Source organism: Thamnophis sirtalis, unplaced genomic scaffold (assembly GCF_051295495.1).
Source record: "Thamnophis sirtalis isolate CommonGarterSnake01/CBP01778 unplaced genomic scaffold, rThaSir2_p1.2 scaffold_12, whole genome shotgun sequence".
NCBI lineage: Eukaryota > Metazoa > Chordata > Lepidosauria > Squamata > Natricidae > Thamnophis > Thamnophis sirtalis.
In genome coordinates this window covers 1,282,189-1,299,255 of record NW_028261392.1, presented here as the reverse complement: position 1 = coordinate 1,299,255, position 17,067 = coordinate 1,282,189, and the positions used below count along the sequence as shown (strand labels likewise).

The 17,067-nt window shown below is 43.4% G+C and overlaps 1 protein-coding gene across 3 annotated transcripts in view; it reads right to left on the bottom strand.

The window, feature by feature from the left end:
* The window catches only part of CTBP1 (C-terminal binding protein 1), a 57,245-nt gene that overhangs the window by 19,808 nt on the left and 20,370 nt on the right, over positions 1-17,067 (bottom strand). For all 3 annotated transcript variants that reach the window (XM_087726726.1, XM_087726725.1, XM_087726724.1), the window contains exon 2: positions 4,646-4,800. In XM_087726726.1, the coding sequence (XP_087582852.1) occupies positions 4,646-4,800 (155 nt within the window). The remainder of the gene's footprint in view (positions 1-4,645; positions 4,801-17,067) is intronic.

The window sequence follows — 17,067 nt, the reverse complement described above, 5'->3', positions numbered from 1 at the left end:
CCCCTCTGAATAAAGTTGAGCATTGCCATACGGTACATAGAGACACATCTCTGTGTGATATTAATACAGTCATTTGACATTCTTATAAGAGCCGAGGTGGCGCAGTGGTTAGGGTGCAGCACTGCAGGCCACTTCAGCTGACTGTTATCTGCAGTTCAGCGGTTCAAATCTCACAGGCTCAAGGTTGACTCAGCCTTCCATCCTTCCGAGGTGGGTAAAATGAGGACCCAGATTGTGGGGGCGATATGCTGATTCTGTAAACCGCTTAGAGAGGGCTGAAAGCCCTATGAAGCGGTATATAAGTCTAACTGCTATTGCTATTGCTATTTTATAACCGCTGCTTTCTAAAAATGCTACAATAACAAACTAAGCCATAGTTTACATTCCCAAAGTAGAAACCAACAATTCCCAAAGGTGCTTTTTCAGGAGGCAACTGGACTTTCTGTTTTTTTTTTAATTTTGAAGACATTTTACTTCTCATCCAAAAAGCTTCTTCAGCTCTGAGAGGATAAGTGGGGAATGGAAGGATTTATATTCCTTGCAGACAGCTGGCTATTTGCATTTGCAAATCTAATTTTGCAAGGAATATAAATCCTTCCATTCCCCACTTATCCTCTCAGAGCTGAAGAAGCCTCTTGGATGAGAAGTGAAATGTCTTCAAAAGAAAAAAGGGACAACCAGGGACTTGGGAGGACGGAGAATCTCCACAGACTTTTAGAAAACAACATCAATTTATTTAGGAGATTATCCACAATCAAGGCAAGACCCCATCCAGCCAGTGATATTCTGAGAAGGAAGGTTACACAACTCAAAATGTTGCAGCTCTAAACAGCTGTTCTAACTGGTTCTCAGTTCACTTCTTGGCCTGTTGGCTCAGGCCAAGCGCGTTATCGGTGCCACAGAACGTTTCATCTTCTAAACAAAACAGATGTTTTGCTTCCAGCTGCTCTGCGTAGCAACCTCACATCTGGTGTGTCCTTTCAGGCAAAGTGGTTTTTTTCTCCTCTTGAACGTTCCTGTCTGGGAACGCAGAAGACAAGAGGACCAAGGGTCTCTCTTCTGCTACTAATGTTTGTGGTTCAGGTGATCTGCAGGTAGAGCTTTAGAACAAAAGGGCTGGCATTTTAGAAAAGGCAGCTTGGGCCTCATGGTCCTCCTACTCATGATTGGCTACGGAGTCTCCGTCATCCAGGTCATGGTTGCCCCAAAGGTGCTTTTTCAAAAGTTTCACAAAGGACATTTCGCTTCTCTTCCAAGAAGCTTCTTCGGTTGAGGAGGAAGAGCAGGAGGGGTAGGAGAGTGAGGGATGGGAGTGGGAGGAGGAGAAGGAGGGAGAGGGAGGAGGAGAAGTAGTAGTAGTAGTAGTAGTAGAGGAGGTGGTGGTGGTGGTGGTAGTAGTAGTAGTAGTGGAGGAGGAGGAGGTGGTGGTGGTGGTGGTGGTGGTAGTAGTAGTAGTAGTAGTAGTAGTAGTAGAGGAGGTGGTGGTGGTGGTGGTAGTAGTAGTAGTAGTAGTGGAGGAGGAGGTGGTGGTGGTGGTGGTGGTGGTGGTAGTAGTAGTAGTAGTGGAGGAGGAGGAGGAGGTGGTGGTGGTAGTAGTAGTAGTAGTGGAGGAGGAGGAGGAGAAGGAGGTGGTGGTGGTGGTAGTAGTAGTAGTAGTGGTGGAGGAGGAGGAGGAGGTGGTGGTGGTGGTGGTAGTAGTAGTAGTAGTAGTAGATGTCTTCCCCTCCCATATAAGTTGTTAGCCGCCCTGAGTCCCCTCAAGGAAAAGGGCGGCCTATAAATAAACACAACTGAACAACTGAACTGAGTAGTAGTAGTAGTAAAGTAGTAGTACTACTTTTCTTGGATGAAAAACGAAATGTCTTCAAGGAAAAACCAAGCCCAGTTGTCTTTCTGATAAAGCACCTTCTGGTCCAACTGATTAACTTGTTCCCTAACTGCCCTAGAAGGTTACCTACTGGTGATGCTGTGTGTTTCTCTGTGTATGTTGTGCAAGGCTCATAGGAGAAATGCTACCTGGATGCCATGTTTATTTACTTATTTAAGCCATTTGGAGCCCCCTTCTCCCCAACTTCCTCTCCTCAACATGCGGGACATGTTGTGGGTCCAAATTATTTGGGAAATACACCAAGTAGGAGCTAGGAAATAGGCCTTCTCTGTGGTGGCCCCTTCATTCCCCAAAGATAAGACTGGTCCCCAGCCTTGAACAGATGAGGTGACCAAGGCATGAGTGACCCTATGAAGGACCCCCGCAGTCCAGCAAAGAGGGAAATGTGTACACTAGAGGGTCCTGTGCAAAAGACTCCGTAACTGTGTGAGAGCATCTACATATGTTTAACACACCATCAATATAGTGCCGTAAAATCCTAATTTAACAGGCTTGACGTTTGCAGACCAAAGGCAGGATCTGCCTGTGTGCCACATGCTTTTGCACAGTAAGAATTGCCTAAATTATCCCTTGTGGAAAATACCGTTTCCTTTTTAGCATAAAATAAGTAAAATAGACAGGAGTCAAACCCCATTTGGATTTAACAGACATTCTCTTTTAACGGACACTCCATCTGCCCAAGGGTCCGTTAAATCAAGAGGCTCCACAATTTCTTTTTTAAAAAATTATTCCTTTATAGGTTGGTTTGGCTGACTGAACTTGGGACTCTTGTCACTTCCAAACCACAATAGTCCCTTCTGAAAGACCAGGAGGAATAACTGATTGGTTGACCAGCTTATTTTGGGTTGTGGGGGGGGAGGGGGGGCGCGTTGGCCATTATCCTGGCCTCGTCGTGCATCTTTCTGTCTGCGGAGAACTTTGCATGGGTTTAAAAATGCAAAACACTCCCCCAGTTTGTGTGTGTGTGTGTGTGTGTGTACTCTGTCCGTGCCCTTGTGCTCTGTTCAGGCACTCCGCGGTGTGTTGTGTTGCGAAGGCATGTCTACCTCGGCAGGTTAGACCTGTTTGCTGCAGCCTTCCTCTTCCTGCATCATAACAAGAACAGTTGTGTTTTGCTGAACAACAGTAAGTCAAGGAATATATATATATGTATGTATGTATGTATGCCTGTATATGTGTGTGTGTGTCTGTGTGTGTTGTATTTGAGCTGATAAATAAATAAATACAACACAAATGTAACAAAGGCAACAGTAAAAATATTGGGCTTTCTGTCTGGATGGTCTCTTGTGATGAGCCGATAGACAGAGAAAGGAAGCAGTAGGCTCCCTCCCATATTTGGGCATACCAGGGATTGTGACACTAAATACATACCTATTTCCCTGGCTCAGCTGATAAAGGAGGAGAACCTTGTGGCTTAGTGAGGCAGATTTTTCCCCCCCTTGTTTTCCTCCCCAAAAGCTCGGTGCATCTTATACTCCGAAAAATATGATACCTTGGATAGTCAAAAGCCTTCTGCTACAATGGAAGCCAGGGGTTATTTTTCCCCGGACGGAGCAAACTCGTTATCCGGGGAAGATGAATGTTAGCCACCTTCAAGAATAGGCCAAGTTTTCCCAGAGCAGGCAGCGCAGTTTTATAGGAAACCAGGTTACTCCAGAGTAGAACCCCCCCCCCATCCTCCGCCTACCAGAGCCGAGGTGGCGCAGTGGTTAGGGTGCAGTACTGCAGGCCACTTCAGCTGACTGTTATCTGCAGTTCGGCTGTTCAAATCTCACCGGCTCCAGGTTGACTCAGCCTTCCATCCTTCCGAGGTGGGTAAAATGAGGACCCGGATTGTTGTTGGGGGAGATATGCTGACTCTGTAAACTGCTTAGAGAGGGCTGGAAGCCCTATGAAGCGGTATATAAGTCTAACTGCTATTGCTATCTATCTATCTATCTATCTATCTATCTATCTATCTATCTATCTATCTATCTCTATATGTCTGTCTGTCTGTCTGTCTATCTATCTATCTATCTATCTATTATCTATCTATCTATCGGATTGTTGGGGGCGATATGCTGACTCTGTAAACCGCTTAGAGAGGGCTGAAAGCCCTATGAAACGGTATATAAGTCTGCTGTTGCTATTGCTATCTATCTATCTATCTATCTATCTATCTATCCATCATCTTTCTATCTATCTATCTATCTATCTATCTATCTATCTATCTATCTATCTATCATCTTTCTATCTATCTATCTATCTATCTATCTATCAATCATCTATCTATCTATCTATCTATCTATCTATCTATCTATCTATCTATCTATCTATCTATCATCTATTTATCCATATCTCTTATCTATCTATCTATCTAGAGCCGAGGTGGCGCAGTGGTTAGGGTGCAGTACTGCAGGCCACTTCAGCTGACTGCAGTTCTGCAGTTCGGCTGTTCAAATCTCACCGGCTCAGGGTTGACTCAGCCTTCCATCCTTCCGAGGTGGGTGAAATGAGGACCTGGATTGTTGTTGGGGGCGATATGCTGACTCTGTAAACCGCTTAGAGAGGGCTGTAAAGCACTATGAAGCGGTATATAAGTCGAACTGCTATTGCTAACTGCTATTCTTTCAAGGCACGACAAATTGCACAATCCTTCTGTTTAGTTTCGGAGATTCCCTCAATGTCGGAAACCCAAATCCTCCCGTTAGCAAAAAGGAAGCCCTGGGCGCAGGTGGGGGAGGATCTTTGCCTGTTGAGCGCCGTTTCCAGGCTTACCTTTTCGTGGATTTCCTGGGTGGATTGGGCGTCGCAGAAGGCCACGGTGGCCACGTCCTTCAGGATGGGCATCTCCACCGTACAGTCCCGGCCATCCAGCAGAGCAACCAGGGGACGCGGGTGCATGGGGCCGTTCATGATGGGAGGTCGAATGCCTGGCGGGGGGGGGAAAGGAAAGACATTTTAGCAGAATCACAGAGCCGGAAGGGACCTTGAAGGTCTTCTAGTCAAACCCCTTGCTCAAGCAGGAGACCTTACACCATTCCGGTCAAACAGCTGTCCAATCTCTTCTTGAACACCTCCAGTGATGGAGCACCCCCACAACCTCTGGAGGGAAGCCGTTCTGCTGATTAACAAGAGGGACAGAATAATATTTGAAAAGGGACCTTAGAGGTCTTCTAGTCCAACCTCCTGCTCAAGCAGGAAACCCTTATACCATTTCAGGCAAAGGGTTGTCCGGTCTATTAAAAAACTCTAAGTGATGGAGAACCCACAACTTCAGGAGACAAGTCCTTCCACTAATCAATTGTTGTTACTATCAGGAAATTTCTCCTTAATTCCAGGTTGCTTCTGTCCTTGATAGGTTTCCATCCGTTCCTTCTTGTCCTGCCTTCTGGCGCTTTGGAGAACAGGTTGCCCCCCCCCTTCATCTCTGTAGGAGCCCCTCAAATATTGGAAGATGCTCTCCTGTCTCCCCTGGTCCTTCTCTTCCCCAGACTAGCCATGCCCAGTTCCTGCAACTGTTCGCTGTATGTTTTAGCCTCCATCATCCTTGTTCCCTTTCTCTGTATATCTTGTTTTTATTTATTTTTGTTTATTTATTTAATTTTATTTACACTCAGTTCAATTGGAAAATGGAACAATATATCTTAGGAGAATATTCAGATTATATATATATATATATATATATATATATATATATATATATATATATATATATATATAACTATATAACTATATAACTATATAACTATATAACTATATAACTATATAACTATATAACTATATAACTATATCTATCTATATCTATCTATATCTATCTATATCTATCTATCTATCTATATCTATATCTATCTATCTATCTATCTAATCTATATCTATCTCTATATCTATCTATCTATCTATCTCTATATCTATCTATATCTATATCTATATCTATATCTATATCTATATCTATATCTATATCTATCTATCTATCTATCTATCTATATCTATATCTATATCTATATCTATATCTATATCTATATCTATATCTATCTATCTATCTATCTATATCTATATCTATATCTATATCTATATCTATATCTATCTATCTATATCTATATCTATATATCTATATATCTCTATCTATATATCTCTATCTATCTATCTCTATCTCTATCTCTCTATCTATCTATATCTATATCTATATATCTATATATCTATCTATCTCTCTCTCTCTCTCTCTCTCTCTCTCTCTCTCTCTCTCTATCTGTCTATATCTATCTATATCTATATCTATATCTATATCTATATCTATATCTATATCTATATCTATATCTATCTATTTATCTATCTATCTATCTATCTATCTATCTATCTATCTATCTATCTATCTATCTATCTATCTATGGAGAATTCAATGAGGATGATAAGGGAAATCCTAAATTGAACCATTTGGTGAATTTACACCACCTTGGTAGGAAATACCATGTTTCCCCCAAAATAAGACAAGGTCTTATTTTCTTTTGACTCTCGAAATTGGACTTATTTTCAAGGAGATCTTATTATTTTTGGGGTGCAGGAGTCGGCGAGCGTGGTCACCTCATGGCGGCTGCTGTGTCGCAATCTTTTTGGGGAGGGCTTATTTTAGTGCATGCGCTCAAAAGCTCCGATTGGGCTGATTATCCGGGGAGGGTCTTTATTTTCAGGGAAACAGGGTAGAGTCCAGAATTCCCTCCCAGATCATAAAGACGATAAAACCAAACGCTTGATAAGACTCTAGGCAAACATTTGTGGAGGATAACTCTCTCATTGTTCTGATGAGAAAGCCATTTGCAACAGACCACATCCTGTTTGTCTGCAGAGAGAATAGGCGGACCACCGAAATGAGAGTTTTCAAACGAATCACAACTGGGGAGCGCCACACAACAGCAGCGACATCCACAATTGCCACAAAGCAACAAAACACACCATTCCCAGCCTCTGCCCTGTGTCCAGCCAAGTTGGAAAGGAAGGGCTAAAACTTTGCACAAGTCCGATTCCTCCCCGCTTCTCATTTACACCTCCTGCCCTTTTCTCAATCTTTTCTCACGTAATCCTGAGAAAAGTTGTGGCTACTTTAAAAAAAGAACCTCAAGAACCTTTGTGTGTTTTAAATTATGCATTGTTATGCTTTGTTTTTTAAATTTTTGTCTGTATCCCCCTTCCCTGGTTTGAGTTGTGAGCCGCCCTGAGTCCCCTTCGGGGGAAATGGGGCGGCATATAAATATAATAAAATAATAAAAAATAAAATAAATGTTCCTTTGAAAGCAGCTGCTTTAATGAGCATCAAAGAGGCGCTGTGTTCATGGGGTGTTTGGATCGACTCTTCCAAGTTATTTTCAAAACTTACCCAGCCCAACAACTTTGGTTAGGAATGGTGGGTTAAACCAGGCAAGATGGCATTAAACCATGGCATTACAACCCCAGGCCTCTTATTCCCTGAATATTTGTCAACTTTGTTCATCATCCCCACAGCTGCCATCCCAGCCAATTTGAACCCCCCTGCAGAAAAGCACCAGCAATATGAACAATAACACAGAAATTACGCCATAACACTAAGACACTGTAACTTCTTAATTCTGAACGTCTTTGTTTCAACGGCAGCACTGAAGGATCAGCTCCATGGTTAAAACACACACACACACATGCGCGCGCACACAGACACATACAAAATTAACTGGTCAGCCCCAGGCCAAGCTAAGAAAATCAAAGGGACAGATGGGGGTGTGCTAATTGCTAATTATTTTAAGAGGGTTAAAGCCCAGGGACGAACAGGGAATCCAGAGAAATATAAGATGCAGATCAAAGGAGGAAGGAATTGAATTGAATTGAATTTATTGCACTTATATGCCGCCCTTTTCCCCCCAAAGAGGACTCAGGGCGGCTCACAATCCAAGTCAGGGAAGGGGATACAGATAAGGGATAAAAAAGACGAACAAAACAATACACAATTTAATCCTAGGAATCCTAGGGTTGGGCGGGAACCTGGAGGTCTTCTAGTCCAGTGGTCCCCAACCTTTTTATCGCCGCGGACCAGTCAGCCTTTGATAATTTTACCGTGGCCCGCTGAGCACGCGCAGGGGTGGGGGGGCGTTGTTCGCGATGACACATTGATTGCGTACCTGCGTGGGGCTCTCTTCCCTGGAGCCTTTGCGCACGGCCCAGGAGCCTTTGCGCTGCAGCGATCATAGCCCCCGGCCGCTGCGCGGCCCGGTGCCAGGTACTCCACGGCCCGGCACCGGTCCGCGGACCAGGGGTTGAGGACCACTGTATCTAGTCCAACCCCCTGCTCTTAGAAGGCAGGAGTCCTCATACCATCCCTGGCAACAGATTGTCCGATGATCTTTTCTGGAAAGCCTCCAGTGACGGAGCACCCACGACTCCGGGTGGCAAGTTCATTCACTCCTAATTCCCTTTAGCCATTCAACGTACGGTTTAGCCTCTAGCCTCCTCACCATCTTGGCTGCTCTTCTCTGCATTCGTTCTAGGGTCTCAAGAGACCTTTTTTTGGTATTTTGGTGGCCAAATCTGAACAGAGTATTCCAAATGTACACAGCAGTGCAGTATAAAAATAGGATTAAATACTTCTTGATGCTGTCCCTCTGTTGATGCAGCCCAGGATTGCATTGGCCTTTTTGGCAGCTGCCGCACATGGCTGGCTCACGTTTGAGAGATTGTTCACTAGGATTCCCAGATCCCTCACACAGGCACGACTGCTGAGCCAGGTGCTACCTCTTCTATACCTGTGCATGGGGGGGTGGGTGAAAAACCTTATTCTTCTCATCAGTGAACTGCAGCTTATTGGATAAACCGCCAGTGAGAACAATTAATCAGTGGAACAGTTGGTCACCAGATGTTGTGGCTCCTCCAACACTGGAGGATTTTAAGAAGAGATTGGACAACTATTTCTCTGAAGGGGGTATAGGGTTTCCTGCTTGAGAAGGGGGTTGGACTAGAAGACCTCCAAGGTCCCTTTCAGCTCTGTGATTCTATTATTCTAGACAGATCATCTTCAACAAAGTAGGATCCTGGGCCACACTGATAGCAAGAGTTATGGTCAGGCCAACATGTTCAGTAGACTCTAAAATGTTCCCCCTGATCAAAAGCTAATCTTATTTTCAACAAAAACGGCGTATAAGGCTCAAGATAAATATGCCTCCTTAGCTACAACTGCAAATTAAATTCACACGCGTTTTGACAAGCATTTGATTATAACCTAAGCTTGGTTAAAAACAGTCCCAGCTCCAGGAATTCCTACCAATCTGATATTTCTTAAACTGGATTTCAGTTTCAAAGCCATTAATTCCACTTTTGGGCTATTTGCAGTCTTCAGTCCTGGGGAGCAACCTGTCCTTTGCTCCTCCTTTTTTATATCTTTTTAACATTTTGTCCAGCCTCCTAAACTTTTTAAACTTCTTATTCACTGCAGCTGCTCTTTCTTGGACAAATGCGTTTTTGTTTTGTTTTTTTGCTTTAAAAATAAAACTCCCCCAAAAAATACGGAAGGCAACATTAAGGGTTGGAAAAAAAAATGCAAAAGATGGGAAATGCAAATTTGTTAAGTCCTCGCTGAATCTTGTCAAAAGCAGGTTGTCATCTTCCATTAATGTCCTGCTGGCTTTAGCAGATCTTGAAGGTAAATAATAAATACTGATATATCAAATATGTCAACCATTTTGTTGTTCCCAATCCCTAGGAATAAATTAACACGCAAAACGCTGGAACAAAAACTCTAGAAATCTCTTAAAATTTGCTTTAAAATGAGCCCTGCAGGCAGTTGCACAAACAATAGGTTTGGCTAGTCTAAAGAAAATAAGAATTCCGGGTAACAGGATAGCAGTCTTCCAATATTTGAGGGGGCTGCCACAGAGAAGAAGGAGTCAAATTAATTCTCCAAGGCATCAGAGGGCAGGACAAGAAACAATGGGTGGAAATTAATCCAGGAGAGAAGCAATTGAGGAGAAACTTCCTAACAGCGAGAACAATTAACCAGTGGAACAGCTTGCCACCAGAAGTTGTGGGTGCTCCACCACTAGAGGCTTTGAAGAAGAGACTGGACAGCCATTTGACTGGGATGGTATAGAACCATGATGGTGAAACTATGGCACGCGTGCCACAGGTGGAACACAGAGCCATCTATGAGGGCACATGGCCTAGGTCAGTTGCAGCATGCGTGCACATGCTGGCCAGCTGATTTTTGGCCTTCGAAGAGCCTCTGGAGGGCCGGGAGGGGCCGTTTTCACCCTCCCCAGACTTCAGGAAGGCGGGGGTGTCATGCGCACATCCAAGGGGGAAGGGCAGCAGGAGTCATGCGCGCATGAATGTGATATGGGTATGGGCACGCACACGCTTTTGCCACCCGAGCCAAAAAAGGTTAGCCATCTCCGGTGTAGAATCTGCTGCTTGAGCAAAGGGTTGGACTAGAAGACCTCCAAGGTCCCTTCCAGTTCTATTCTATTCTTTAAAAAAAACAATGTGAGAGGCTTTTGAGAACATTTTCCACAATCAACTCAGCAGAACTGGGAAGTGATTATTGCAACGAGGGCATTTCAGTGTGCATTACTTGAAGCTTCATGGATTTAGTGGGAGCTCAAAACAATGACCAAGAGCCTTCAGCAACCCCAAAGATATAGTATCATAGGGCTGGAAGGGACCTTGGAGGTCTTCTAGTCCAACCCTCTGGCCAAGCTAGGAGATCTTACAGCCATACAAATAGCAATAGCAGTTAGACTTATATACCGCTTCATGGGGCTTTCAGCCCTCTCTAAGCGGTTTACAGAGTCAGCATATCGCCCCCACAGTCTGGGTCCTCATTTCACCCACCTCGGAAGGATGGAAGGCTGAGTCAACCCTGAGCCGGTGAGATTTTGAACAGCCGAACTGCTGAACTGCAGTCAGCTGAAGTAGCCTGCAGTGCTGCATTTAACCACTGCTTCAAGACCTCCAGCGATGGAGGAGAGGAGATCCACAAACATCACAATGCATCACAACTTTCTAAAATGCAGCTTAAGGGACTTAGTTCCCTGATGCTTAACACATGACAAGACTAACATGTGACCTTTAAAAAAAAACTACAGCTTGTACGTTAGATCTGCCGAGAAACCTTACTTTTTGAACATGCAGCATCTAGGGAATTTAAGCTTAAGCCTTTTGTCTTCTCCAAATGTATTTTTAATTATTTATCTAACATTTCTACAGAGACAAAAAGCCTTTATTCTACAGACAACTCTCGAAGGCAGAGATACCTCTGCTCTGTCATTCATTCCAGATTGCATTCGCTGCCTTGATAAAAACTATTAATTTGGGCGAATCTCTTGTCCACTCCAGATATTTTCCAAACTAGTTTTTTTTTTTTTTACTATTAACCGTTGAACAGGATTCTGAACCGAAAGCTATTTTCTTGCCTTGAAGATTCTGCAGTTTTTCATTTATCTGATAAAGGAAATGATAAAAGCAAATTATTCTAAACCCCTGCATCAAGAAATCAGGATTGATTGATGCTCGCAAAAGCCCTTTTTATAGAGATGAACTAGGCCAAAGCATCATCAGATATTAACATCTGTCAGCCAGAACAAAACAGCTGTCAATATTAACTGTGAAATGACGTCTATTTATCTGTATTGATGTCAACGTGCAAGGTAACATTTTGGGGTTCTTAATCGATTATCAGGGTAGCCATATATGTATAAACCTTCAAGTTCAACCGAAAGATTAACAGAGCGTATATCCAGTTGCCCTAATTAGTTATAGCGTTGCAAACCATCCATCGAAAAAGGATATTATCTTCTGCTAATTTACCAAGTGGGAAAATAAATAAACCGGACTTCCCAAGCTAAACTCAGAAACAAAAATTACAGCATCCTTTACAGAACGTTGTTTTTTCATAATACATCCTGTATTTGCAAGAACAGTTTAAGGAGTCTGTAGTAAATTGTCGCGTTTGAAAAATTAAACGCTCATTATACAGGTAGCCTCACAACAGTTCGTTTACTGACCGTCCAAAGTTACAACGGCATTGAGAAAAAGAGATTCCTGACCGTAATTTTCACACTTATGCCGGCTGCCGTCTGCCCTTGGCCCTGTGATCAAAACTCAAGAGGCTTGGCAACCGGCATGTACTTATGACGATTGCAATGTGATCCCCTTTTGCAACTTTTGGACAAGCGAAGTCAATGGAGATGCCAGATTCACTTAATAACCATGTTGCAAAATTAGCAGCTGCACTGATTCACTTAACAACTAGAAAAGTTGTAAATTGGGGCAAAACGCACTTAACAAATGTCTCTCATTTTTTTTAAAGAGTTATTCTCTCTCTCTCTCTCTCTCTCTCTCTCTCTCTCTCTCTCTCTCTCTCTCTCTCTCTCTCTCTCTCTCTCTCTCTCTCTCTCGCTGTCCCTCCCTCCCTCCCTCCCTCTCCCTCTCCCTCTCCCTCCTGGGGTGTGTACACACACATACATACACACACACCCCAAATACATTGACTACCACACCCTCACGAGTAACCTTATACATTACAAACCAGGACAGTGTAGGAAACGAAGCAATGACCCAATAGAAGACCGTTTAGTTCCCTCAGTTATTTTAAATATGTATATACCTTGTTCTGCAGAAAAGGTTCGATCGGCCTCAATACAGGAATATTATTATTTTGATTTTAACACAATCTATTCCGCACCAGCTGACCTACCTCCTTTGAAATAAGGGCATCCGTGGGAGGAAACACAAGAGCTACCAAAAGGAACTCCCATTGGGGTTTCTTTTTTAAAAAACCATTTTAAAAAAAACCCTTTTAATTCTGAATTACCTCTCGTCTTAGAGATGATCGATCTCGTTGCAAAGAGAAACGTCTATTTTTTTTTCTTCCCTGAGATATTAACGTATGGAGCGGAGTTTTTCGCTCTGATTCATATTCCCCTTGCCTAGAACTGCTATTTGTGGCAGCAACATTTCCAGTGCAACAACAGCACAGCATGGTTAGCATGATTTTATTTTTATTTTTAATTTTAAAAGCATACTGATTGGGAAAGGGGGGGAAAAAAAACTATTGCATTTCATCTCTTAATTACCAAATGCCACCTAAATGCACTCAAATTTGCAGGCAGTTTTCTGTGATTAAAATTAAAAGGTCATTCTCACACTAAGAAGGTTGTAGAGCAGTGTTTCTCAACCTTGGCAACTTGAAGATGTCCGGACTTCAACTCCCAGAATTCCCCAGCCAGCGAATGCATTCGCTGGCTGGGGAATTCTGGGAGTTGAAGTCCAGACATCTTCAAGTTGCTAAGGTTGAGAAACACTGTTGTAGAGACTGTGGAATCAAAACCCCGTGCTTTACAAACCTGGTAACTACAGCAATAGCAATAGTTAGACTTATATACCGCTTCATAGGGCTTTCAGCCCTCTCTAAGCGGTTTACAGAGTCAGCATATTGCCCCCAACAACAATCCGGGTCCTCATTTCACCCACCTCGGAAGGATGGAAGGCTGAGTCAACCTTGAGCCTAGTGGGATTTGAACAGCCGAACTGCTGAACTGCAGTCAGCTGAAGTAGCCTGCAGTGCTGCATTTAACCACTGCGCCACCTCGGCTCCTGGTTAGTCCTTGGCTTACAACAGTTCACTTAGTGACCATTTGAAGTTGCAACAGCACTGATTTATGACCGTTTCCCACACTTTACGACCATTGCAGCAGCCCCCATGGTGAGAATTCAGGCCTTTTGACAACTGACCGGTATTCATGATGGTCACAATGTCCCTGCCTGGGTCAAAACAACAGGGAAGTCGGTTGTGTTTAACAACTGTGTTACTAACTGATTCACTTAGCAACTGTGGCAAGAAAGGTCATAAAAATTCACTTAAGAAACGTCTCACTTAGCAACAGAAATTTTGGGGTCAGTCAAGGACTATAACAATTGGCAATTCTAACCTGCCCTGTTAACGGCTAAGTATTCTCCAGGTGAGTTAGCTTGAAATGCTAGAAGTTCTAGCTAATTTAATAATTTCTAGAGGTATTGGAGGCCAGCCAGTGGTGAAATTCAAATTTTTTTTTACTACCAGTTCTATGGGTGTGGCAGGGGAAGGATACTGAAGGATCTCCAAAATCTCCGGTATTTGCCAGTTCTCTGAACTACTCAAAGTTTCCGCTGCCGATTGTGCAGAAACTGTCTGAATTCCACCCTTGAGGTTAGCACTCCATTAAACCCCCCAAACATAGTAACTGCAGAGGGAAATTATATTTTTCTACTGCTGAGTTATGAGATGCCCTGCGAAGACCTTAATTCTGGCAATCAAGGTGAGATTTCATTGCTTTAACCGGCAGGGAAGATAATACGTACATTAGAAAGCCTACGGAGGAGTAGATGTCGGTGCAATGCAGCATTTGTAATCAATAAGGCCCGCAGATCAATACTGATCCACAAAAATTAATTCGCGGGAAAGGTTATTGGAGGCTCTTCCTGAAGTCAAAGAAAGGCAGTTCGCAGAAATGTTTTATTTTCCACACTTTTATTTTCCCTTGAAATAAATGAAAACTTTTATGAAAATAAATTTAGGGAAGAACAAACTGAACGGTAATTCCAAAATCCATCCCACGGTGGACAAGGCCTTGGTTTAACAACTGCCGCATTCACTTTACGACGGCCGTAAAAAGGACCACAAATTGAGGACAGTCACATGGCGACTTGTTTAAGGACCGTCGTGTCTTATGACTGAAATCGCAGGCTCAATTACAAGCAGTCGGCTTGTGACGGCAAGTCAGCCCAGAAATTTCTGCTGCTAAGCAAAGCAGTTGTTAAGTGAGCTTTGCCTCATTTTATAACCTTTCTTGCCACCGTCGTTAAGTGAATCGATGTAGTTGTTAAGTTAGTAAGACGGTTGTTAAGTGAACCTGGCTTCCCCGTTGACTTCGCTTGCCAGAAGGTCGCAAAAGGGGACCGCCCGGCCACAGGACACCGCAACCGTCATAAGAGCCAAGGTGGCGCAGTGGTTAAATGCAGCACTGCAGGCTACTGCTAGATCAGCAGGTCAGCGGTTCAAATCTCACCGGCTCAGGGTTGACTCAGCCTTCCATCCTTCCGAGGTGGGTAAAATGAGGACCCGGATTGTTGGGGGCAATATGCTGACTCTCTGTAAACCGCTTAGAGAGGGCTGAAAGCCCTAGGAAGCGGTATATAAGTCTAACTGCTATTGCTGTTGCTATTCCGGCTGCCTGGCTCCCCTTTCTCAGTTGGTCTTTGAATCAGGCTCCTCCGGGGTCGCTCGGGAGCTGCTTATGGCATCCAGGGTGAATTGCGCATTGATAGGAGTTGCAGGTTGTTATACAACCTCACAACCATTGCAGGCCTCCGCTCCATTCTAGCTAACTGCACCAAGATTGTGGTCTCTTGTGGTGCTGCATCTGCTCCAGAACTCAAGTACATCGGCCCCTCTCGAGCAAACTATTTGGCAGCCGGCCTCAACGGGAAGAAAACTCGGATTTGCTTATCAGCTATGCGACGACTAGCAAAACTCTTATTAGAGGAGACTTTTTTTTAAAAAAAAAAAATCATCTGCGGCTTGTTTTCTTTCGACAGGAAGCGCTTAGAAGGAAGGATTCGCGATGCTTCAAATATAGAATTGGTGTTTGCCTCTTTTCTGATCAGCCAAAGTGTCACTTATGAGCTGCAATATTCCATCGATTTTGCCCCCAGATATTACTTTACATCTAATCCTCTTGGTGAAACTCACAAACCTCCTTTCTTTCCTTCCTTCCTTCCTTCCTTTCTTTCCTCTCTCCTTCCTCCCTCCCTTCCACCCTTCCTTTCTCTTTTCTTTCTTTCTTTCTTTTTCTTTCCTCTCTCTCCTTCCTCCCTCTTTCTATTTTTCTTTTCTTTCTTTTCTCCCTCCTCCCTCCCTTCCACTTTTTCTCTCTCTCTTTCTTTTTTTCTTTTCCCTCTCTCCTCCCTCCCACCCTTTCTTTCTTTGTTTCTTCTTTCTTTTTCTTTCTTTCTTTTTCTTTTTCTTTCCTCTCTCTCCTTCCTCCCTCTCTCTCTCTATTTTTCTTTTCTTTCTTTTCTTTCTTTTCTTTCTTTTCTTTCTTTTCTTTCTTTTTCTTTCTTTTTCTCTCTCTTTCTCTCTTTCTCTCTCTCCCTCTCTCCCTTTCTCTCTTTCTTTCTTATCCTTACATCCCCTGTCATCCAACAAAATCCAAAACTGACAGACTTGGACTTAGAAGAGTTTGTTTAGTGACTGTTCAAAATTACATCGCTATTGTCATCTTTTAAGGACCCCATTATATGGATACATAGATGGATGGATGGATGGATGGATGGATGGATGGATGGATGGATGGATAGGTAGGTAGGTAAATGGATGGATGGATGGAAGATTATATGGATGGATGGATGGATGGATGGATGGATGGATGGGTAGGTAGGTAGGTAAATAGATGGATGGATGGATGGATGGAAGATTATATGGATGGATGGATGGATGGATGGATGGATGGATGGATGGATGGATGGGTGGGTGGGTGGATGGGTGGGTAGGTAGGTAGATAAATGGATGGATGGATGGATGGATGGATGATGGATGGATGGGAGATTATAGGGATAGACAGACAGATGGATGGATTCACTTAACAACAGTCGGACTAATTAAACAACTGCAGTGATTCACTGAATAATTGAGGCAAGGAAGATCATCAAACGGGGCAAAACTCACTTAACAAATGTCTAAATTAGCAACAAGAATGTTTGGTCTGAAGTCAAGGGCTACCTGTACAAGGAGGTGTAAAGGTTCATTTTCTTTGTTTCTGCATCCAAATGTCATCCTGGATTAGAAGGGGGTGGGGGTTGGGGGTTGGAATAACAACGGAGCCTAACATTCACACAATCATCTAACCAGCATCATAAGGAGAGTTTCTCCCTGCTGCTGATTGACCCTGATCTATTTCTAATCCTCCCACATCCAGAGTGTTCACAAGAGCTCAGGTTCAGCAAACAACCGGACAGAGCATCATGTTCGTACTTTCAACAAGAGTCAAACCAGCCTTCCGAAGGGTTGGACCTCTGTTGACGGAGAATTTCCTGCTGTTCAAGCCATTAAATGTTTTTTCTAGGCAGGCCCTTCCCTTTTATTCATGCACGGAAAGAAAATTTGGCATTCTGCAATTATTCTTTCAAAAGACAAGAACCGTGCTGTAGGG